This window comes from Nerophis lumbriciformis, linkage group LG04 (assembly GCF_033978685.3).
Source record: "Nerophis lumbriciformis linkage group LG04, RoL_Nlum_v2.1, whole genome shotgun sequence".
Lineage (NCBI taxonomy): Eukaryota > Metazoa > Chordata > Actinopteri > Syngnathiformes > Syngnathidae > Nerophis > Nerophis lumbriciformis.
Genome location: NC_084551.2, coordinates 28,778,732 through 28,805,000, shown reverse-complemented (window position 1 = coordinate 28,805,000; position 26,269 = coordinate 28,778,732). Strand labels below are relative to the sequence as shown.

General features: G+C 39.0%; 1 protein-coding gene across 14 annotated transcripts in view; it reads right to left on the bottom strand.

Annotated features, from left to right (window-relative positions):
- Nucleotides 1-2,411: 2,411 nt before the first annotated feature.
- Nucleotides 2,412-26,269, bottom strand: part of LOC133598716 (focal adhesion kinase 1-like) — a 92,713-nt gene continuing 68,855 nt past the window's right edge. For 7 of the 14 annotated variants that reach the window (XM_061951488.1, XM_061951499.1, XM_061951507.1 and 4 more), the window contains 11 exons: nt 21,517-21,594; nt 21,211-21,399; nt 20,809-20,934; nt 18,740-18,805; nt 17,468-17,530; nt 11,871-11,910; nt 11,506-11,609; nt 8,923-9,078; nt 5,911-5,991; nt 5,720-5,805; nt 2,412-3,757 (listed from right to left, as the gene is read on the bottom strand). In XM_061951488.1, the coding sequence (XP_061807472.1) occupies nt 3,631-3,757; nt 5,720-5,805; nt 5,911-5,991; nt 8,923-9,078; nt 11,506-11,609; nt 11,871-11,910; nt 17,468-17,530; nt 18,740-18,805; nt 20,809-20,934; nt 21,211-21,399; nt 21,517-21,594 (1,116 nt within the window). In that variant the 3' untranslated portion in view covers nt 2,412-3,630. Of the gene's footprint in view, nt 3,758-5,719; nt 5,806-5,910; nt 5,992-8,922; nt 9,079-11,505; nt 11,610-11,870; nt 11,911-17,467; nt 17,531-18,739; nt 18,808-20,808; nt 20,935-21,210; nt 21,400-21,516; nt 21,595-26,269 lie in introns of all 14 variants that reach the window. The other 7 variants (XM_061951480.1, XM_061951539.1, XM_061951548.1 and 4 more) reach the window with 4 other exon arrangements.

Genomic DNA, 26,269 nt, shown 5'->3' with positions numbered 1-26,269 from the left:
CCCTTGTAAAGAATAATGTCTCCCTATGTGTAATCCCAAATAATCTCAATCTGTCTTCAATAGCTAAACAATTGTACAAAGGTCAAATTCTAAAAAAAGGAGGAACTAGCCTCAGATCACTTGTGATAATAATTGTATTTAGCTACACATCTTTTTGACAAAGATTTCCCCTCGATGGCCTTGGACTGGCCCTCAACCTTGTGAACACTCGTTGATCCAGTGGACCTAATGTCTATTTTACTATAACGAAAATGACAAATATTTCATCTGGGATCACTTTTGGCTGAAGCTTGCTTGGCAAGGCCCCACTTGTGGTTCTTACGTAAGCAATGCTTCTGCGGGTGACAGGAAGAAAGGCTCTGATTGTTTGGCGCCACCTGCTGGTTTACATGTACTTTATAAATCTCTTGACCTGGAATGCAGGACTTGCTCATGTTTACTATTCAATACTCTTATATCAGGGTCTCAGTAAAATGTAAGACTTTGTAAGACCATAATGACAAAAATGTCAAATCCATGTCACATCCATACTAACAAAAAGTATACAAGTCGATCCCTGTACAGCTGTTTGGAACTTTTTCCATTCTTGTTCCATTGCAATGTTAACAAATGCTTCCCACCACAATGGCTCCACATAACGTCATTATATGTTTAACATCTTTCATAGTTATATTTTATATGAGATTGTATTACACATTTTACGACAATGTGAACAGTACAATTCCGAATGCTCTATACCAGGGGTCACCAACGCGGTGGCCGCGGGCACCAGGTAGCCCGTAAGGACCAGATGAATAGCCCGCTGGCCTGTTCTAAAAATAGCTCAAATAGCAGCACTTACCAGTGAGCTGCCTCTATTTTTTAAATTGTATTTATTTACTAGCAAGCTGGTCTCGCTTTGCTCGACATTTTTAATTTTAAGAGAGACAAATAGAAATTGAAAATCCAAGAAAATATTTTAAAGACTTGGTCTTCACTAACTGACAAATAAACAGATAATAGATTTGGTGTCCAGTTCAAAGTGTAACATGATTTTTTTTTAATTTGAGAGTTGACTTTTGTATTTTACACGAGTTATTATTTGTACAAACATGGTGCAAAGTAATTCATGATTTGTTAAAAAATGTTAGTGGCTAGCTAGTTAAAATGGGATATTGTGATTTCACAAGACTGTCTTAGAAGTGATCATTTGAAAATGTTCAATTTGAAAAATGTGCACTTAGAGAAAATATAAAAATAAAGTGTTGCATGTTGATATTTACCTGTTTCCATATATATTTATTGTGAGAAATCATTAAGATGATCAGTGTTTCCACAAAGATAAATATCATTAATTATTAATAATAACATAAAGTTAAAGGTAAATTGAGCAAATTGGCTATTTCTGGCAATTTATTTAAGTGTGTATCAAACTGGTAGTCCTTCGCATTAATCAGTACCCAAGAAGTAGCTCTTGGTTTCAAAAAGGTTGATGACCCCTGTTCTATACTGTATGTATCGATGAGACGGTACTCGACGACCATGAATGGATTTACGTGGACCCCGACTTAATCAAGTTGAAAAACTTATTGGGGTGTTACCATTTAGTGGTCAATTGTATGGAATATGTACTGTTCTGTGCAATCAACTAATAAAAGTTTCAATCAAACCGGTCCGCAGACGTCGACCTAAACGTCATCAAAAAGCGACAAGCGTCATAATTCTTTGCCAAAATAGACGGTCACAAAAAGAAATAGTTGACAAATGAGCAGAAAGCAGGCGAAAACATGTTTTAAAACTCACGCCACGGTCCCGCCATTCCAGGCTATTCGGAGCTGACGTTTAAGTAATTATGCTCCACTAACTGCGAGTGACAAAAATTATTGCCCTCTTCATTCGTAATCTCTCTAATTAGATTAAGAAAATGTTGACATTGGTTGAACAAAATATTAAAATTGCCAAAAATGCGCCAGTTTACTTCCGTAAACACAATGCAGCGCGTGTCGTCATGATGTCATTTGCGCATGCGGGCTAGTTAAGGGGCGCATTCGGTTCACATTACAAATACAATTTTTTTTCTTATGTGAACTACATAAAAAGCTCAGATTTTACGAAAATTAGGCTTTATACCCTACAGCGTGGCCGTAGCTTTGTTTCATACACTTTCTAGCCATCTACATGCAGATTTAGGAAAATGCTGGTTATGTGCAAAAGGGGCAATGAAGAGCATTTAGGAAGACTCTTGTGCCTTACTTCCACTTCTGCATTCTTTCTTTATTTCATTGTTTTTCTTGCTATTTGACAATAAGTCAGATTAAGCCCAGAAGACAAAATAAAAACCAGTGTTTACTAGTACAACTTCTGTACAAATGACCAGTGATACACACCAGTACAGGTTACAATATACCAACATGAGTAGATTTACGCAACAATAAAGAGGAAAAAAATAAATGGTTTATTTTACATCTTTTTAAACCCTACTATATTGCCCAGGTGCGGATTGGCTGGCTAATCGTGGGAATAGAACCTGGGTCAACTCACTTGATTTATTCTGGTGCTGTGCAAATAATGCTCTCCTCCATACCTGTATGTCACGCCCCACACACACTTTTGCTAGCACACAAACACACATGTGCCGTTTGTGTTTTCAGTTCAATATGTGCAAGATGAAATTCCAGTTAAAGCGGCTCAGTGTTCCTGTCCAGTCACTTTGTGACATCAGTGGTGTGTGTGTGTGTGGGTCGGTGAAGAGGAGATGATGTCATCGTAAAACTGATGACAGCCTCCTTTCTCCATGTTGGGAAGAAAACACAGACCCTCATGATCCACCATCCTCCTCCTCCTCCTTAGTGCTGCTGGGATAGAATATGTTGTCATTTTCCAGTAAGAAGACTGTGATTGTTCACAAGGACACAAAAAAGGTGAATTGTTCACATTTAGAGTCTTAGCAACCTGCTTAGAAAGGATGTGAGCGAGGAAGACAACAGGAAGAGTAGTGACGATGAAGGAAAATGAAAAGGCAAAGTCCTTCGGTATCATTGTGTGTAGTTTCTGTTGCTATAAATAAAACCCGTCGTGACGGGGGAAGAGACAGAGAAAGAGAGATAGAGATTGATAGATAGAGAAAGATAGATAGATAGATAGAGAGAGAGAGAGAGAGAGAGAGAGAGAGAGAGAGAGAGAGAGAGAGAGAGAGAGAGAGAGAGAGAGAGAGAGAGAGAGAGAGAGAGAGAGAGAGATGAGGGGAGACGTGAAGGTTTCTCTGTCAGGACTGCTCGTGGACATGCTGGAGTTCCTCCTTGTCGTGCGGAAGTGATGCAGCTGATAAGAGTCATGTTCTCATGGCTTGGCTTACTGACGCCACCAGTTTGGACACAAAGCACAGCAATGGCAAAGTTCTCAGTCATGGCCATCATCACTTTATCCTCGCTTCCTCCTCAGTCGAGTCCACAGAGAGCAAAGCTGCCAAATCCCTGATTCAGGAACTGTTTTTGCTCGGTTCTTTTTTTTTTTCTTCCAAAGTCACAGTGGTGCAGAGTTAAATGAAGGGATCAGCTCAGATCAGTCCTCCAAGAAGGCTCACTTAAGGAAGTAGAGTGATCCACCGAGTCCATAACCAGCACCTGTGTGTGGGACCCCTCAGATGTGAGGTTAATGTGGGCGGGGCTGGGACATCATCTTGAGCCGGGATTGGTCGATGACATCCAGCAGATTCTTAGCGTCCACAGCAAGGGCGTGGGCCGCAGTTAACATCTGTTTTTTATAGTCCTGCTGAAGACTGGACATAAAACATACAAGAAAAACACACATTAGCTACAGGAGGATGATAACAAGATTTTTACAACGCCTTACTTACAGTGGAACCTTGAATGACAAACCCTCAATGTACAAACTTTTTGATTTACAAACCACCCACCAAATCAAAATATTTGTGTGCTTTTTAGCCATTTTACCGTATTTTACTAGTTTTGCTAGCTTAATATGAGTCTGAATAAAGAAATGGACAAGGGATGTTAGGTTTGAAACGTTCAGGAAGTATCCAGAGCATTGTCGCCCCTCCCCCTTTCTTCCGCTGCGCACCAAAACGAAAGTGGATCAAATTTTTTATTCATAATTATTGCAGTCATCTGGCTGTAAAAGTTAAGGAATTTTGTGTTTTCAAACTGGGGGTACACCACAAGGCTAGTGGCAGTGTGTGTGTGTTAGCAGGGCTGCTGCATACGAGGAGTACAGTTCAGCGAGTTGTTTTAACTTTGATATTGAATAGACAGTTAATTATTATTAGTTGTTATGTTTGTTTGATATACGGTACTGTATAGCGCTTAATATTGTGTTCAAAGTGTACAAGCTTTTACTAAAAAAGCTGGAACCCATTATTCATATTTACATAGTTTTGTATGGAGAAAAACAAATAATAAATATAACAACTAACAAATAATAATAATAAATAATATTTATTATAATAATAACAAATAATATTTACAAACCCTGCTCGAGAACCAATTCAGTTCGTAAATAGAGGTTCCATTGTACATGCAAATTACATAATAAGTATACAACAGTTGGATTTGGTCAACATCCTTAACATTTCTGCAGACGTGAAGTAATTATGTACCGGTACACGTTTTTAGCAACATTTATTACTACAACATCATAAGACTATTACGGCCGCACAGAATCGGAAGTCGGCAATAACATCAAAATACAAGATAGTAAAGCATACAGTCAAATGTACAGCATAACGTCAATGCAAGATGGACACGTCTAAGCATTAGTCTAGACATTCAACTTTTCTTACAATCTAAGCTTATTTAGTGTCAAAAACATACATTTTTTGGGCGTCACTACTACTCACAATTATTTGCTTTTTGCTGGTGGGCTCGGGGTGTAACCCCCACAATTAGCGGGACTAGTTTACTGTATATGTACTGTATAGACAGATTTGACTTTTGTAAAATTGTACCCTTTGAAGAATTAAGTATTAATTTAAATGATAAAAAAAATAAGAATGAAGTCCTAATCCAAGAAAAAAAATTATGTAGTGAGGTAAATTACAAAGAAAATGTTTTAGATTTTGATTTGATTAAAGTAATAATACTTTATAATGAGCATAAATAATCACAACTCACAGACTGTTGCGGATGTTGTTACACTTTAAATGTAATTTAAGTTTCATTATAAACTATAATAATATACCAATAATAAACTAATAAAATAGTAAATTTTCTTGTTAAAATAATAATTGTATTGACTACTATTACATCTATGAGTGCTGTCAAATTATAATTTTTTTTAGATCAGATTATACAAACCTTTGGATCGTGATTAATCATGACTAATCGCAGTAAATTACTTGCATAATTTAACGTAATTTCATGAAGACAAACACAATTTTACTGTCAGAATGTCATGCACAAACATCTTTAAAATGCCCTCCTAAGTAAATGTACTTTATTTGCTCGAAGCCTGGTAGCAGTTTTTCCTAAAGTCCCTGACCATATAACAACCTGTGGTTCAATTTAAGGATTGTGTGCGATCAAATTAAATTGGGTGATTAGTCAACGTTTATACATGATTAATGTAATCACTTTTTGTGATTAATCTCATGCATTAACTTTTTAAATTAGACAGCCCTAGTCTTCATACTTAACATAAAATTATCTTTTTGTTCTTTTTCAGTGTATCGCAACGACACACTAGTCGCCGGTAAAGCAAACGTTTCATCACTATGAAGACCTACCTGGTCATCACATACTGTTGAGCTAACTTCATTTTCCCAATCAGCTCTGCCAAGTCAGAGTTCAAAAGCTTTTGCGCCATCTCAATCTGCCAAAAATATGAGAAAAAAAAAATATTATTCTCACCACTAGCCACATAAAATTGACACATACATTGTGTGTATGTACTGCATGTGCTAAGAGTGAGTGTCACCTCTCTGTGTGTGCTGGCAGGAAGTTGCGGTAGCGTCTCATCCACGGTGGCCAACAAAGTCCTCAATGCGAGGCCCACATCCTAAAAAAAAAAGGATGATTGCCACCGACGTAATGAGAACAATACAAAGAGATCAGCCGATGCCAAATACCGATCCCGATCACATGTATTGTAAATCAAATATATTATAAATGCATATAATGTATTATATTTTTTCCAATTTATTTATGGTAAGTGCAACACAATATTGAAACAAGTTCCTTATTCTATTTTAGAAAAATATCGATTTAATCACTCTAGTATTGATCATTAACTGATACTACCCTTGGTATAGACATCATCAATTTATGGAACAATCTGCCCTCCTCTTACATGTCATGTACTGACTGTGGCAATGCTGACAACAGTTGTTGTTATGAAATCCTCTCTCTCTCGACTCTTTTTAATCAACTTGTTCATTTCCTGTTGATAACTCTTTACTTTCTGCTGTAACGCGGTTTCATTTAGATTTTTTAAACTTTACTAGGCACTTTTTTTTTGTTGTTGTTGAAAGCTACCTTAGCAGCAAGCTTAGCATGCCTGCTCCTGGCTTGCTCTCGGTGTGTAATAATTTCAGCTTCGTCCTCCAGTGACAATGATACTTAAAGAAGCCATATGTAATCATTTCATGTCAAGTCATCATTAAATGGCCCTGATATGTCATAAGACATGATAAATCATGTTGTATTCCAAAACCTCTATAACTGATAACAGTAGTTCAGCCGGGATATGCTCATTTCAAAATTAGATTTACAGCCCCGAAATCTTGTTATTGTTTTCATTTCGATGTCCCGCCCTCCACCGTTTGACCAATTACAAAGTCTGTGAGTGTGTCACATCCAGGTTGCCAGTTACGCACCGCCATCTTCAGTTCAGTTCAGTTTCAGTTTATTTCGAACATGCATACAATACAATGTACCGGTAATGCGTCACACAATTCCAGTTGTTTCATTACAGCACGTCCGAAAAGGAATAGGAAGAAGCAAAGCTTATTTAATCCTACCCCTTTTCATACCGTAGCAATTGTATCCAACTTCCTTGTTCTCTGTAACAGAACAGTGAACAAATAAATAAATAATTTACCATAGTAAGCAAAGAAATATTAAATACATAAATAATCTTTGTCTCAATAAAAAAAAGGGAAAAAAAGGCTTCAATATGTTCATCATAATTCTTGTTCTGATTAATGCCATTGATGTTGAGATGTACCAATGATTGTCACACACACACTAGGTGTGGTGAAATTTGTCCTCTGCATTTGACCCATCCCCTTGTTCACCCCCTGGGAGGTGAGGGGAGCAGTGAGCAGCAGCGGTGGCCACGCCTGGGAATCATTTTGGGGATTTAACCCCCAATTCCAACCCTTGATGCTGAGTGCAAAGCAGGGAAGTAATGGGTCCCATTTTTATAGTCATTGGTATGACTCGGCCGGGGTTTTGAACTCACAACCTACCGATCTCAGGGCGGACACTCTAACCACCAGGCCACTGAGCAGGTATTTCAATGGTAATACATTATAAGATATTATAATATTAAGTTGCTAAGCATGCTGTACTTATTTTCACCAGTATAACCATTGCTAGCGTTGGTTGTAGTTTGTTTTAGTCTTTGTTTTGTGATAGTACTGATAATAACCATATGATTGCCATTTGTTGTGATATTGTACGCAGGCATGATGCACTTCTTCCTGAAAATAGCCTAATTTCTGTGTAAAATGTGTTGTTTAGAGATTTGTTATTGACAAAACGCTTGTCTATTCAGCTAATATAGTCCCAGCACCTCAACCTTTAGTAAGAGGCAGTGGAAGTTTGAGGTTCCTTTGAGTAGCCCATTCGATGGAGCTCGATTCGTCTGTGTCTCTGGCAACCTCAGTCAGGGAGAGGGGGAGGGGACTACAGAATTGTGACCGTGATTGCAGTACCATTTTTGCCCAGATTTTTAACATATGGCTCCTTTAAAATCAGAGATCGACCGGGCCGATTGTCATTTTGACGCATATCAGACTTTTTTTTTTTTTTTAAATCTTCTTATCGGTATCTGCTTTTTTTTCTTTTTCTTTTTTTACAACTACAACATATCTAGAACTACATCAGCTGATACAATATATAAGCATGTCGAAGGGGGCGTGGTCTGCGGGCCTGCCGCGGACCACAGCTGGCAGGTGATTGGATCATCCAATCACCTGCCATGCTTATCAGCAGCACCTGCGCCGACACAAAAAGATGGAGTTGGAGTTGAGCAGACGCATGCACACACAAGAAAGACTGAAAAGTTGTAGAGCAGAGTGCTGTCCTGGCGTGTGCATACCACAATAAAAGATTGTTCAACCCAGACTCCCGCGCTTCCGAGAAGGTCTATTGCGGGGAAACCTCCACAAAGCAATACCAGTATGTAGTATTAAAAAAATTGAGAAGTAGATGGGAATAACCACTGCGCCAAGCACCAGCCCGTTTGCCCTGCATGAGGAAAGTTCCCTTTTTTATTCATTTAAGAATAAAATGTACTCTCATTATCAATAATTCTCAAATATGTTTTGATATAATCTGACAGAGCATTTATTTGAGTTTTTGTGGGAATTATTCATGGCTGTTTGTTGACATATACTAGTAATGTTTAAATAAGTTTTACTGCGAATAAATATTTGCTCCAAATATCGATTATCGGCCTCTTTGACTACTAATAATCATATCGGTTGATCTCTACTTAAGATACTAAAAAATGCACTTTATTTCCCGCAATGGAGGTAATGATTATTAACTCAGGGGAGCAGCTCAGCAATGTGTATGGAGACACATAATTATCTCCTAGCTTGTCATCCGGGTGACCCAAAATAAATACAGTGTCAGCCAGAGGGGATCGATGTTTGTGATCGGCATTGAAAGACATTAGTCAGCAATGGCGATGACGTACTTTTTCATTAAATTGGCCCGATATTGATCGGCACATCATGACAAAGAAGATTTAAAAACTGACCTTGACCATGGGAACGTACTCCTCTGGAGGAGCTGGCTGAATCTTGCTGGACATCTCGATCACAGCTTTCACCAATCCCGTTACGTTCTCGTACACCTTGTCATTGGAGCGGTCCAGATTGGCGGTGGGTGGGGGGCTGATCTCTTGGGGCTGCAGCTGAGTGACAATCCAGATAACAGTGATGAGAAGTTCAGTATAGAAATACATAAACAAATAAATCAATAGTGTAGCTTTAGCACTAAAAATACTAAACTAGACTAGAAAAACTTTGAGGGTAAAACTATGGGATGGAAACTAGAAATCAACACAGTGCAAATCTCTGCCAAGACTGAACAATATGACTTTCCGACTTGTCTGATTGAAAAATGATGACCGGAGAGACAATATTGATTCCCAAAGGTCCTGTAGGTAGTGCTATTTCACATTACGAAGGACGCCAAATGCAACACTATTACAGACCACCTTTATGCAATGCAGTGGGCTGTAATGGCAATAAGTGAGAAACAAAACATACTTTTCCAACTTTATTTAGAGTTACAGTAAATTATATTTGATCTTCTCTACCAAAAGGGTAGTTTTAAAAAAAAATGTTTTAATCATTTTGTCAAACCAAATAAAACAAGCAGGACAATAACCAACGAACCAAGAGTTTGTCAAAGAACTCTTGGTTCGTCAAAGAGGCCAATAATCAATATTTGCAGCCAATATTCATTTGCAGTAAAAGTTATTTAAACATTACTAGTATATGTCAGCAAACAGCCGTGAAGAATTTCCACAAAACTCAAATGAATGTTAATTTATGAAAAAGCGATTAAATAAATGGAAATGATAATTTTTATGCTTGATGACATTGCGCAATCACTCCTCTTCCATTAGTACATGCAGGTCTGTTTTATGGCCACTAGAAGGCTCTACCACACTGCTCTAGATAATTTATCCGGGTTAATACAGTTCCTCCTGAGTTGTCTCACAATTGCATTTTAAATTTGTAGTTCTCTGCATTACACACAAGCTCTGGTGACTCTTACTTACTTGTTCTCTTTAAAAAGCAAATCATTTGATGGCTATAAATATTTCTGACTGAAGCTGGAATGTACAGTTATTTGTACACTGCATATAAACACTGTTATTGTGTTGAGTTTGAGTTTATTTCGAACATGCATACATACAAGCATTGTGTTTCAAGATAATAGCTGTACTCATAGTACTCATGGGGGGTACCGATACGACTTTTTCACTTCCAATACCATACTGAAGCGTTGCATGTTGGTTTGTATCGATATTAATCTGATATGATATCAGCACAAATCATAGAACATACTTTTATTTGTTATTCGCAGCGTCACATGCGTTAAGTCACTAGAAAAGGGTGCTATATAAATGTAATCCATTATAATTATTATCATTTCGTAGTGTAGAATATTAGAAAAAGTTTGATCAATTAAAATTAGTCAGGCAATAATGGTGGGTATGAACACACTAACTTTATGCCAGATGTTTGCTTTTAAAGTGGAGTGTTAATCTGTGTTTTGGCGACACCTACTGGTCGCAAATATTCATTAATTTAAAGGCATGACAGGAAGTTGAATGATCCAGAGACGTTTGTTACTTAATACGTTTTAATTCGTGTTCAGCCTTGGAGACTTTGTATGTGTAAGTAATATGCAGCTACAGTTATTTTATACTTGTTTATATTGACAGATCTGTAATATTTTAGAATGCAGTATTGTTCAATTAAGGATACTTAACACTAGTGTGTTTATGCTGTAGCCTATAGCCTGGTATGTTTACCTTTTGTAAATGGCTTGACTAAAATTCAAAGACATATCAAACTTGTGTGCTTATTGGAGGACATTTAGATGTTAATTGGCTGTCCAGATTTGCAAAAGTAAACGTGCTGAACGACTGCTATCATCTTCTTTTGATGGTATCAAACCGATATCAGTATCGGATTGGGACACCCCTACTTATTACTATCTTGCCTCTGGGCAAAAACATTTCTATGGGATTATTGAAATGTATCTAATACAGTGCAGTGCAATCTGATTATTATGCGTTTATGTTCGCTAAAATGTCTTCAATCATGCTGTTAAACAGCACCTTGTAAAACAAGACAACAGCTGGACGGAAAGCCAAATAGGACTATGAAAACCATATACTCACATTACACAGCTGTCTATAATGCATTTTAAAACATTGGCAGCAAAGTAATTAAACCATCAGTGAGGTAGCAATTAATTGCAAGAGTTAATAATGGCTGGAAAATATTTGCTTTAAGGTGAAACATGTGGTACTAACAGGGAAGAGTGTGTGAGAGAAATAAGGAATTAAGAGGTGTGCAAGAGTGAACACACATTCAAAGTGTGCCGCTTACCCGCCAGGGCTGGGGGTCAAACAGTAAGGTAGAGTGCAGGAGAAGGAGGAAGAAAAGGGAGAGTGGGAGGACCAAACCAAAAGAGGACAGTAAGATATTATTGCTCAACTTTGAAAACATGCATTATTAAGAAATGTTGCTGCTGTAGCTTGTGGTGTTGGTGATGTTAAACTGATCAATCAATATATTGCATCTTTGTTTTTTAATACCTTGAGTCCATCATTGTAGCTGTCAGCAGAGTTCAGACCAGCCAGACTGCTCCCTTGGCTCTGGGCCCCGGGTCGAGGGGGTTTCTTTGGAGGGGCCACAAGCTCTGCAGGAAACATTAAGAACACTGCATCACCCTACAACCAACATCAGCATAAAAATAGATTTAAATAGATGGCTGGAGGAATATAAAGGCACTTTGAGCTCATGCAGGATATATGATAAAGACACTGCCTGCTGGATCAAAACATATGTATATCTGTGGAAGAGTTATGCACTTAAATACACACTTAGAAGTTTAAATGGAAAGAGGAACAAACTGTGGTAGGGGAGACTGTAATTTCAAAGTTACGGGCCTGTCTATTACCTGCTTTGCCCACGGGCTGGTATATGTGCTGGTTTCCCGCCTGCACAAACAAACACATCAACAATACTTTGGGTTAGCAAGTATGCACACATAAGTAGACACGAGAGAGGAAATTAAACAACTTCACAGGCAATACTGGAGAAAATCTGACTTAATGTTGACATTACACATACTCTGTCTCTAGTTGTCATTTGCAGTAGTGTGTGTGGTCTACAACCTTGTTACATGTACATAAAAACATTCTACGTAGTGAGTGACACAAAAACAGCAAACAAAGGAGCAGACCTGAGGCATGTTTTAATAAACTCAGCGGTGGCAAGTCAGCGTAATGTGGTGCAATTTTATTTTCTCATGTTACCAGCCAAGTTATGATTTTTCTGTGTAGGAAAACAGGAGCAATCGTTCAAAAAGTCTAGCTGCAATGGGAGTCTCGTGTGGTTGACAGCCACAGACACCCCAAAATATTTGACTGCATTTTATGCACCAGTGCACACACATACACACATATATAGGAGGGAGATTTTCCCCACCACAAACCACACTCTATGGGAGGAGGAGAAGAAGGAGAAGGAGGAGGAGTAGTGTGATGAATTACAGACAGAAATATCTGTGTTGTCAACGGCAACATTAGGCTGTAAGGCTAACTTGTTGTGGGATGAAACATTCTTCTTTGGCATGCATTATTAACGGTTTCTTGAGCTTCATGGAAAATAATTAAATTAAAAAAAAAGATTTTTTACAATGTTTAATTGTCCTGCTAAAAAACAAAACAACCAAAAGCAAATTTGCTACTTGAAAAAAAAAAAAAAAAACACGTAGAAAACATGCAATTACTCCTATCGTCTTTTCCCGATTAAAAAAAAAAAAACTACAACATTTATTTAATACTTACGGACACAGACAACCAAAATGTGTCCACCCAGACATCATTTGAATTTCAAACAGTCCATCTTATGTTTGGTGTATGACGATTTATAACTGCAAACCATCTTCCAGTCACCCATACACACCTGTGAACTAAAGAGATGCAACCGTGACTAGGGTTGTAACAATAAACGGTAATAATGATAACCGCAGTAAAACTCCCAACATTTTAAATTGAAATGTTTAAAAAAACATGATTGATAACTGTACTTTGATAAACTCACTGACTGACTGGTGCCAGCTCTCTAGCTTACATGCCAACAAAAGCTATTAACGTCTTTCTCGATTAAGAAACAACGTACCCCAATCTAATCTTATATAAACACATTACTGTCTAAACAACTAAGTTATTACCATGAATTGATTTACGTGGACCCCCACTTAAACAAGTTGAAAAACTTATTCGGGTGTTACCATTTAGTGGTCAATTGTACGGAATATGTACTGTACTGTGCAATCTACTAATAAAAGTTTCAATAAATCAATCAATCAATCAAATTCAATTGTGTACATTGAACCTACAAGCTATGCTCTCTTGGAACCTATCCCAGCTGCACTCGGGCGGAAGGCAGTGTACACCCTGCACAAGTTGCCGCCTCATTGCAGCGCCAACACAGATAGCCAAACAACATTCACACTCACATTCCACATTAGGGCCAATTATTGTGTCACCAATCTGCCTACCCCCCATCTTTGGAGATGGGAGGAAGCTGGATTACCCGGAAATAACACACACAGTCATGGGGGGAACATGCGAACTCTAACCCTAAATATATTAATTAAATTTTTGCAAGAATAGAAAACCATTTTGAAGAAATAACCTGAATAACACAAGAAAGTTGAAGTTCTTGTATATACCTTACCACCTAAATGTATTTACAGTTATATAAAAGTAGTTACTTTCACGATGCAGATTAGAAGAGACATAGGGATAACTGGCATAATACTAATTATGCCAGGGGTGTCAAACATAAGGCCCGCAGGCCAGATCAGGCCCGCGAACATGTTTTATCCGGCCCGCGAATGAGTTTATAAAAATGAGCCAACATTTTTGAATGAAAGAAACTGCTGTTCTAAATGTGTCCATTTGATGTCGCAATAGCAATTTATTGTATCTATGTAGATTATGCTACATATGTAAAAAAATAAACCACATGATCACATCACATCAGTTGAGGAAAATGAGCAAACTACATAAATAACATCCTGTAATTTCATTTTATATTACTTTTTTATCTTGATAGATTGAAAATCAACACCAATTGAGTTGACTGATGAACATTATCACATCATTTATTCAGAAAGTATAAATAACGACAAATAAAGGTAGAATACTATTAACCGCAACATGTAAGTGTAAAGAAACCCAACAACATTATGATTTGTTCATTTTCAGAATGTGCTTTTTCTATTTTTTAACAAAGAAAACAATCTGAAGTTGTCTTTATTTTTAAGTTATCGTGCCGTGATTTTACCATTCCGGCCCACTTGGGAGTACATTTTTCTCCATGTGGTCCCCGATCTACAATGAGTTTGACACCCCTGAACTATGCACTTATTCTGCATAGTGGAATATGCATCAACTAGCATTAGTTTGATACACACTGTATGCCACCTGGGCTGCATTCAGACGGAAATCTGTTTTAAGATCAATTTAATGCATGTCTGCTGTTGAATGGGATTTTGCTCAAAATCTGAAATTCCCCTCAGGGACTAACAAAGTTTACAATTGATGATTCATTTGCAACAATCCTCTACAAGAGATTTAGTGAATTTCAATTTACTGGTTGATCCTGCCAGTAGCATATGCTTGTCTCAAAGATTAAGCCATGCAAGTGCAAGTGCAAACGAGTTTGACAGTGAAACTGCAAATGGCTCATTAAATCAGTTATGGTTCCTTCGATTCACTCAGCTAATAGGCTGATAAAAAAGATCTCTGCTAGTATCTTGCTGCTGCCTATTTGTGATCTCATCACCCAAAGAGCACATTAATTCTGAACATGACTGAGACGACGCCATGTGGGATTTTCCTTTGACCCTATTCTTCACACTCTGAGTACTTTAACTGCCTTTATCTGGGTGTGTAATTACAGGTGGACAGATGTGGTCAGAAACCAGTTAACTCTGCTCTAACATAGTGCAGATTTTTCTGGCTGCACCATAGAATAGAGAGAGCGAGAAGCATTACAATGGATGTTCAAGACTTATGTAATGGTTTTCTATAATAACCAGTGGTGATATGGGAATCCACTGACCCCAGCACAAACAGGTCACTTCCTGCTCCAGGATCACCCCCCGTTTGCTATAATCAAAATAAACACATGCTGCAGACAATTTGCAGTGAGACCAACCAGAACGAATGCCTCCAGTTAGCATGTATCTCTATTAGACATCTTACATTAGTATAACATAATGAATCCAAAACACAATGAAGGATACCGTTGTCCTTTGTTTTTCGCTGTTAATTGGTTCTGGACATAAACACATTTCCGAGACGTAGGAATTATTATTTATAAATCAAATATATTCATAGCTAGAGCGTAAAAAAAACCTGTTTACAACCTTCTAAATATGTTTTTTAATATTATAAGAGCTCTCTAGACATGAAATAACACCCTTTTGTCAATTTTACACTTGATTAATCCAATATAGCAGAGATTCTTAATCTTTTTTGACCTCTTGGCCCAACCTTTCCACTACAGAGGTGCCAGGGGCCCACTCAAATGTTAACTTAGAAACCTTACTCTTAATTTTAATCATATTCAATAGTTATATTCGACCTACTTAGTTTCAAATTATATGAAATCCTGTGTTAGTCGAAAATGTTATTATTTAGCACATAAACCTTAGGCTTATGTTAGGCCAGGGATCGGCAACCCAAAATGTTGAAAGAGCCATATAGGACCAAAAATACAAAAAACTAAAATCTGTCTGGAGCCGCAAAAAATTAAAAGCCTTATGTAAGTCTTATGTATAGATGTGTGTGTCTAAGTTAAAGGAAACGGCAGGCTGTCTTCTTCTAATGGATTTATCACAATCTTTGCAAGCTGGGTCATGTTTGCTGTGGTCTATAACAACATGGCACACAGCCAATATTACATATAGATAATGTGCCATGAGACAAGATAATATAAATCAAATACACACAGGACATAAGTAAAGTAAATCAAATGAGTTAAAATATACTGACAAACGAGGCATAATGATGCAATATGTACATACAGCTGGCCTAAATAACACGTTAACATTGATTAGCTTGCAGTCATGCAGTGACCAAAAATGCCTCCACACAAGTCAATAATATCAAAAGTTGTACCTGTAAACAAACTACGGTGCGTTCAAGGTACGCCAAATTCAATAGGACAAAACGTTGCACGCCAAATGTTCTCATCAGTGAAGCATGTTTAAAATAAACAGTGGGATTTTAACAATTAGGAAGATTTGTGTAATGTTTGTCCTCATACAGAAACCATATTAAAACTAAAAATATCCCCCCCCATCTTTTTCCATTTTCATAAATCTTTGACAAAGCTCCAGGGAGCCACTAGGGCGGTGCTAAAGGGCCGCAGGTTGCTGGCTCCCAGGTTAGGCTGATTAGAAAAATAAGTATGAAAAATAAGTGTACATACAATTATGGTTTGCTAAAACAAAATCAAATACATTTTAAATAAATATGTTTCTTAACTATAAACTGTCAATTAAATGAAGGTGCAAATAAAAATACAGCTTCACCACTTTAGTCATAATTGTTTCACTTTAGAAACTTCTCTTATGACTTTAGCTCCAGACTTCTTCTGTTTGGTTGACATTGTCATTACTGCCACAGGTGGTGGAAAGGTGTATTACAACCGAGTATCGCTACAGCCCATACGGACCACAGCTGAGAAACGGATGTTTTTCGGCGGCCTTCAAGGGGGCACTCGCGGCCCAACTATAGGTCTGAGGCTGTGCCCATTAGTTGCCACATTACTGAACAGCGCGCTCTGATTGGTTTGGTATGCCATTACATACTACAGTAGTATTGATAGTTTTAGTTTATTTAGGCATTTTACGCCTGGTAAAGGTTGAATTTAATAATAATTTAGGACCAACATTTTTTTTTTTTAAACATGCTTAAAAAATATCCCAAAAATCTACAATGTGGTGAAGCAGCGATATTTGAAGTGTGATATGGTGAGGGACGACTTTAATTGTAATAATAAGTAAAGTGAGTTATACTTATATAGCGCTTTTCTCTAGAGACTCAAAGCACCATGCGTAGTGAAACCCATTATCAACAAATTTAAGCCACATTTTGAACCAGTGTGGGTGGGTTAAGTAAACAAAGTGGGTAAAGTGTCTTGCCCAAGGACACAACGGCAGTGACTAGGATGGCAGAAGCGGGGATCGAACCTGGAACCCTCAAGTTGCTGGCACGGCTGCTCTACCAACAAAGCCACGCCACCCCACAAAAAAAATAATACAAAAAATACAGAAATAAAGAGCAATGCTCTTCCTACAAAGATGCAATCGTGGATTGCAATGGAAGTAATTGTGTGTGTATATTAGAAGTTAAAACTAAATCAACCATCCAAGAGTGTTTTCTAACTCCTTATCCAAATTGACTTACTTCCTGCTCTCGTCAAGTTGCTGTCAACACAGAATGATAGAGGCTGAAAACAGGAGCTACTTACTGGAAGCGGGAGTCCTCCGTCATCTCGGTCCAGACTCCCCCGAGAGCTTCTGGTGTCTGGTTTCTAAACAAATAAACAAAATGCCAGAAATTACCCATCAAAACAATCGATTTAAACATTGTTAGTATTAGTGAGTGACACTGATAAGTCCAACCACGGACCTGGGGTTTAAAGAATGCACTAAAAGTGTACGCGGCAAATATTCAAGTATGAGACTGCAAACCACAGTATCCCTGCGCAAGAATTCTAATAAACTCAGCAGGAGCAGAAGAGTTCAAATCTAACTGCTTCCATACACACAAAACTTTGAGCAACTTACCCCCCACTTTTCATATTTCCATGCACAACAAAGAAGCATCCAACACACACTTTAGGACATAAACAACCTCATCCCCATCACTCCCCTCTTTGCCTACCAGCTGTCCAAGACAGGACTTGAAGACGAGCATTGCCATTGAGTTCATCTATGTTGCTTGATCAGAGTCACTGTGGATCCTTGTGTCTGCCAGCACAATTCATGCAAATGAAAACTCATTCGAACCGTCCTGCTTCCAGCGACCTTATTCATGACTCTAAAGCCAGGAGAAGGGGAAGTAGACCCAGAGAGGGGAGGAGAGACGGTGCACGCTGCCAATGAGCGGTCACGCCGACCACTTTCTACCTCTTAGCCCAACCTTCTCCTCCTTCTCTTTCTCACTCCTCTTTGAAGGTACGGCATTATAAAACCAGCCTGCCAACCACAAACACATTTATGTGCACATGCACACAGGCACACACAAACTGCCTCCCTAGCTTTTCAATGAACTTGTGTGTTGCCAGTCAGTGATTGTGTGTGTTGCCTCGTCTGTCAGATTCTCTGAGACTATCATTAGCTTGGAATTCACACAAACCACACCTGCAAGCAAACAAACATCCTATAGGAAACTGACTTAGGCAATTTTATATTTTTGAAGTGTCTTCTTCTCAGAGGTCTAAAAGAAACGTACAGTGGTACCTTGGTTTTAATTTGTCACAGTTTTAGTATAATTCCATTTTGGGAGAAAATGTTCCCCAAAAATACATCTAGTATACTTAAACGCAGTTTTCAAGAACACTTACGCACGAAAGACTGCGGAGTCCCGACAGTGTGACGTGTAGTGCTAGAAATGACTCGCGCATGCGTGCGATTGCAAACTTGTGTGAGAACACAGCCGTTGTCAGTGCATTTTAAAAATAACAAAAGTGCCAACTCTGAAAAATAAGGTGAGGAACACTTCAAGAAAGAGGTCGTACCGAAGTATGAAGGTGGTGTACTTGGGGCTCGCCCCTCCTCCCTCGCCGCTCATCACCGTCAAGAGTCTTTAATAAAGGTAAAAGTGATGTTAAATGCTCATTTATCAATTACATTTATAGCACATGTTTCAAACTCAAGGCTTGGGGGCCAGATCTGGCCTGCCACATCAGTTTTATGCGGCCCGTGAAAGCCTGGAAATAGTGTGCGCCAATAAAGCATTCAATCCATCCATTTTCTACCGCTTGTCCCTTTCTTTATTGCTAAATGTATATGTTCTTTCACTTTTGATATAACAAAACATTTGCATGCAAATGCATATCTTTTGTTCCTGTTTATTTCTAAAATGGTAAATGATCTGATCATGTAACAAGATATTCTAAAAATGTTTTTGTTGTGAAAAATAATTAGAATTAGAATGTGTTCAGACGATATGATACCGATATTGAAACCTTGACTATTTTCTAATACCGATATTATATTTTATATCATATTTATTATTAGCTGTCTGGAATGGATTTATGCTGTCTTTAAGTTGAATTAAAGTGGTAATGGTTTTTTCTGGCCACAATATTTCCTTAAATTAATCTCAGGATCAAATACATTTAAATGATCCGGACATGTTTGTTATTGAATACTTTGTAATATGCTTCTGCCTCGGGAGACTTTGTATCTGTAAGTAATAAGACAAATGTAGTTGTTTGATACTTGTTTATACTGACAAATACCATGTATTAGACTGTAATGTTGTTCAATAAAGGACACTTATGTATGTCTAGCTTGAGGGCTATTGTGTGCTTAGCTGTTGTGTAGCTGCTTTATCCTAGTAGAACAATCTTGTGTGCTTATTGGAGGACATTTTGACGTTAACTGTCTGTCCAGCTTTGCACAATTTAACACACTGCAGGACTGCCTGTATCAAAGCTTGTATCGGACATTTTAGCTGCAAATCGATATAAATTCATACTGTACTTCTTTTTTGCTGATATCGGCCCGTTATCAATCGGGACACACTTAACCTAAATATCTGTGAGTTATGATTTCAAAGCAAGTAAAAAAAAATCAAATAACAATGAGGTGATTACACATTTACATTCATATAAATGTTGCCCTGTAATGGGGACACTCCTGATTTACATGCATTGTTTTCTATGTTTAAAAGTAATTAATTCTCCATAAAAAGTTTTGTGTTAGCATTTTTGGGTGTCTGGAACAAATTATTTTTTCTTCAAAGGATTCGGTTTTCAACGACCTCTTTACAACAGATTAATAACAAAAACTAAGGAACCACTGTAGTTCTTTGTAAACAACAGTCTGTTTTCTAATAAGTTAAATGCCTGAACTTAGGAGCAATTTTGAGCTGTTAAACAAAACAAGGGGGACCAATGTGAGCAAATATAACAGTTCTTAACTGCAGCTATGGAACAGAATTGTTGATGGAAACAAAATGCTCATTTATGGAATTACTGCTCCAACATTTTTTTAATCACAACTAAACATGGATGAGGAACTGTCTGTATATGAGCATCTGAATAATTAATGATAATATTTCGCATCAAGGGTAAGCACAGTGAGTCACTGGCTTGTTTTGTTTGGATTACTGTCGGGTTCCTTCTGACGTTACTGCGCATTTTATCCAGGTTTGGGACTGGAGAGGGGCGAGGTATTGGGACACTGGCTGGGAATCAACTCAACCCTCAACATAGGCCGCATCATGGACCACGCCAATACACCCATGGAAATAGTTAGTAAATATTAAAAAGAAACACTATTTTGTTTTTAAAATCACTATTCCTTCATCACAAACACAGCATAATTGATAAGCATTTGATAGATTGGATCAAATATGATGGCGACATGCATCTTGGAGATGAAACGCAAAAATAAACAAGACAACTTTCCCATGCAGTAAACAATAACATATCTCAAGATCACACCCAAAGGGGGCATTGGCGACACAAATAAATGCTTGTCTGATCAGGTTATAGTATATCGTTGAAATGCCTAAAAAGCATGTACAGTATACTGTAGCCTGTAAAGTTTTATCCACTGTGTGTTCCAAGTGTGTTACCAGCAGCCTTTCCTCTTGCTCCAGCCACCTTCGATCCTCCTCCATCTGCTGCTGTTGTAGCATCAGCTGTTCCTCCATTAACAGGCACTGCTGGCCTACACACGGCTGCAAGTCTAGTTCCCTGTCCTACATACACACACACAAAAAGACACCACACGCACGCAAAAGACGCACAAAATAAACAATGCACGACAGCAAACATGCAACACAGGGACATATGGATGAAGACAAACACAGACAGCAACTTATGAGAAGCCTGAGCAACACAGTGGGCAGACACACTGGAATAAATCACGGATGTCAATGGCTTGTGTGGATCAGTGCTTTATTTGCTCTTTTTGACCTTCAGAAACTAAACTGTAGGTTTGGTAAGAAGTAACCAGATGAAATGTGGTCTCCTACCTCCATGGCTGAGCCCCAATGGACCATGTCCTGTCCGTGCGACTGGGGGAGGTGCTGTACATGTGAGTGCGCGTGGACGTGGTGGCGAGGGTGCGTGTGCGCGTGATGAGTGTCCAGCATTGCGGCCGACGGTGGGTAGAGGGCGCTGGGCACCGAAGGGAGCGTGTGAGGGCCGGGGTACCCTGCCATCTGACACATACAGAGAGGATCTTGGGTATTTGATCATTTCTACCAAAGCACACCTTGTACTGCATTACACGTACACAAAGGCAACATGTCTTACACTTAGGAGCTTGCTTACAATACCTGGTAGTGTCCAGGGTGCTGGGGATTGGGGTAGTAACTTTCACTGGATCGCGGACTGGGGTAACCTGGTCTACTGGGCTGTGGCCAGAAGAAATGAAAAAAGAGGACCGGTCAGAAGAAAAGACAAAAACAACTCGAGGACAGGGCACACAACAATCTCCTATTTTGTGTGCTTGTATGTTGCCAAACTGAACAGAGAGCATTTGTCACACACACACACACACACACACACACACACACACACACACACACACACACACACACACACACACACACACACACACACACACACACACACACACACACAATAGAACGACAGAATACTGGTTAGATGCGATATCATGTTACACAGTTGCAGTGTGAGTGAAGCAAGTCAGTGTTATAAAATCACGACACAGCTGCAGCCCAGCTTACTAAACAGTTTCAGTCTTTGTCCACCACTTATCCACACTTTCAGTAAACTGCTGAAGATTTGCCAAAGTGCACCATCTACTGGTGGTAATGGTGCCTAAAACCAGCAGACCTTGACAAGTACAGATGTGTAATTGGACGCATTCGGTTTATAAACTTACATTTAAATATTATATGCTATACTTTAGTAAAATTGCCCTGATTAAATGTTTTTTCCATGTATCTTTCTGAACCATAACTTACTTAAGTTAAGTTAAAGTAACCAATGATTGTCACACACACACTAGGTGTGGTGAAATTTGTCTTCTGCATTTGACCCATCCCCTTGTTCACACACTGGGAGGTGAGGGGAGCAGTGGGCAGCAGTGGTGGCCGCGGGCGGGAATCATTTTTGGTGATTTAACCCCCAATTCCAACCCTTGATGCTGAGTGCCGAGCAGGGAGGTAATGGATCCCATTTTTATAGTCCTTGGTATGACTCGGGATTTGAACTCACAACCTACCGATCTCAGGGCGGACACTCTAACCACTAGGCAATCATACACAAGCATTCAGCAGACACTTTTGGATGCATCAATGCAAAGCTATTCAGCTGGCGGCCCGGGAGATGAATTGGGCCCGGGAAAGACACCGTACCGGACCCCGATTTCAGTTTTAAAACTTTGGAGACAAACAATTTTGCAGCAAATTCCTGTTGTATAGAGAAACTCTGACCACTGTAAACACATCGGCAGATCCTTGCATTGACATTTTAACCTTGCTAGCAAACATAGAAAACTGGAGTCCAAACTGAGGCTTTCTGCAAGCACCCCTTTAAGTACTCTCCTTTTTCATGATGTGGTTTATCTAACTAAGGTGTTGCTGTAGCTTTTTCACTTCAGATGTAGCCCAATAGTCATTTGTTCAACTACTTAAGTTATACCAGTGGTGTATTACATTCTCTGTGTCCCAGTTCTAACTCCTTCCCTGCCAATACTTTCCAAATTGTTGTGAAATGTAATATTGAACAGCTTGTGTGTAAGTTTTGTGGCACACACAATTCACTGCCTTGCACACAGACACAATCCATCACTATGAAGTTCAAAGTGCAGTGCTGACATGGAAAAACAGCGTTGCCACAAAAACATGTCACAGAGACTTACAACTAGTCTGGATTGTGGCTGTAAAAATATTTTGAAATGTGATGTGATCGACGATAGCCAAACTAAATATGGCTTTAATTCTTATTCTTTTTTTCCACTAATACACATGGGTGTCTTGAAATATTTTTTGTTGATAGAACACTAAAGATTAATAATGATTTTAACATTTCCCAGCATTTTCTTAACCGTACTGTAATATGTTAAACTACCCAGGAATAGCCTTTATACTTTGTTTGTAAGACCAATAGAAGAAGGATTTGGACAAACGTCATGACCAAACTAAACATAGGTTGTGATAATCTGAGGACACATCAACACAAGGCCTGAGACGGATAAAAACAAATAGCTGCCATGACATGAAACACAACAAAGGTCAAACATCAACATGCTGGCAGGGGGACTGCACAATCATGCTGACTGCACAGTCCCTCTCTTCGGAAAAAGATGCAACATTCTTGGTTCGGCTCCCTCTTGGGTGGATATTTTAGCATAGCTCTAGTGTTCATTTGATATCGCATCACGGGCCAAGTGAAATTACACGGCGGGCCAACTTTGGCCCGCGGGCCAGAGTTTGACACCCATGCTCTAGGTCATGTGATTGCAACCCAGCTATAGGGTAAGTTTAAAAGAGCCCTATTATGCAAAACCGACATTTCTTACTAATTAGTCCCTGTTTTTATTTATTTGTGATCCCCATAAGTCCCGAAAATTTTAAATCAAACAACGGAGGCATTCCCTTTGATTGTAGCTGAGATAGGCTCCAGCACCCCCCGCGACACCGAAAGGGATAAGCGGTAGAAAATGAATGGATGGATGGATAGTTTTAAGCTTTTAGCTGACGTTCTTCTGGTAATGTTGATGTGCATCACGTGCATGTTGGTACAAGTGTAACAATTACCATAGCAACACAGATGGTACTGGGGTAAGGTTTTAAAAGGTTAAAGTGAATATTACACCAATGTTAACTGAATTATTTAAGTAGATGTACGCAGTTTTCATGTGAATAAAATATGTAACCCAGTTGTGCAGGAGTGGTTCACAGGCTCATTTCCCTGCATTGTTACTACACAAGTATAACAAAAAAAAAAGGGCTGATGTGGAGCAGAAAAAAAGAATGTTGCAACATAATATAATGCATGTCCATTAGTGAGTAAGTATTTGTTAAATGCTAGCTATTGCGAAACGATATCACCTGCCTTTAATGGTCTGTGAGGGGAAAGTGTGCAAGAGGTTGGACACGGTGTGTGGATAGTTACAGGAAGGTCATAGCTTTGTTTGGGTGGATAAGGAGTGATTGTTGGCAGAGTACAACCAGAGGGCATTGGGAATAGTCGGTCGGCGCATGAAAGAGAAAGAGGGAGCGGCAAGGTCCTCCCACACTGAGGTTGGAGTTGGACTGAGGCATTAGTTTGGCAGCTGTTTGGTAACAGAGAAGCTTTAAGTTTGGAATTCTGGAAGGTAAGGGAACAGGCATCTGACAACATGCAACTCAGAGAATTAGGACTGGGATGGGAAGGGAGTCGATTTAAGTGTCGAAGTAAGGGAAGGGTGCCGTTTGGTTTTGACTGGGAGGAACATGGTAGGTGGTCGTCAGTAGGGGGAATGGTCTTGCAGCTGTCAGAACAAAAGTCAGCATGAGCGTGCAAGTGCAAGTTGGACCTGGGGTTTGTGTGGTGCTGAGTGAAACAACAACTGTGATACGTTTTGCTCTGAAAAAGAGGCGAGTCCAAGGGAAAAGCGGAAGAATGAGGGGAAAAAGGGAGAGATGAAGACATTGGAGGAGATATGGGAGAGAGGGTGCAAGGAGATGGAGGAGGAGGGTTTCCAATGCAAAGGGAAAGCTGTGAGGCAAAATGCTGGTTTTGGTGGCAATGGTGAGGAGAGGAAGCGGACAGACAATCCAGACTGAAGGTGGGCTGCAGGGAAGGACGGCGACTGGGCTGCAAACACAATAGAAAGAAAAACGGTAGAGAATGCAAATAATGACTATAAAGAGGAACATAGATGCCATGTAATTATTTAGTAATTATATTGCTACTAGGCATCCATAGCAGTGAATGGGCAAAGTTTTTACAGAACTGCAAAAATACAAATAATACAATATGTAGAGAACGTTCATGTTTTTAGGAGCAGGCTTAAGACCCACCTTTTTGATTTGGATTTTACATAATATTTTTGTTGATTTCTATTTATTTATTATACATTTACTGTATATAATATTATTTGTATCTTCATAATATGTTTTACTTGTATTTGATCCATCCATCCATCCATTTTCTACCGCTTATTCCCTTTTGGGGTCGCGGGGGGTGCTGGAGCCTATCTCAGCTACAATCGGGCGGAAGGCAGGGTACACCCTGGACAAGTCGCCACCTCATCGCAGGGCCAACACAGATAGACAGACAACATTCACACTCACATTCACACACTAGGGCCAAGTTAGTGTTGCCAATCAACCTATCCCCAGGTGCATGTCTTGGAGGTGGGAGGAAGCCGGAGTACCTGATCCTTTATTCCTATACTCATGGTTCTTACTATTTTACATGTTTTATTATTTTTAATTTCCAGCGCCCTTCAGAGGGAGCCCTTTGCGTCAGGGCTTATCGGCCATGGCTGTGGGAGCTCTTTGTATCAGCGTCCTGGTGGCCGTGGTCTGTTGACCCCTGGTGCAGATGGCTCCTGTGATAGTGTTTCTTCACCTAGCTCCTTTGTACTCAGCCATGCATTCATTTGTGAGAGTGTGTGTGCATGTGTGGTTATGTGGGTGTGTAAGTGTGTGTGTGTGTATGTGATTGATGATGGGGGATGTGGGTCATCGGGGTATTTTTTTTTTGTCTGTAAATCACTTTGTATTGCATTTCTTTTATGTATTAAAAACACTTTAGAAATAAAGTTTGATTGACTGATTGATTGATTCAGAGTCCCCTTAAAGATCCCATTTTATGCAAAAACTAGTTAGTAATGATGTTGAGCCTGTTTATGACCAACATTCATTTATTATGTCCTTGCTTGTTTTGTTATAGAAGATGCGCCCAAACAGTATTTTAAACAGGTTTTAAAACTGCCATTAAAACTATTTCAGGATTTATTTTGTTCCGGCCAATTTCCGGGTGAAGCGGTTGTGTTTCTGTGACTTTGCAATCATGGAAAATAATCTAAGGCCTTGTTCTCACTGCAGGTCAATTCCAAGTTTTTTCCCA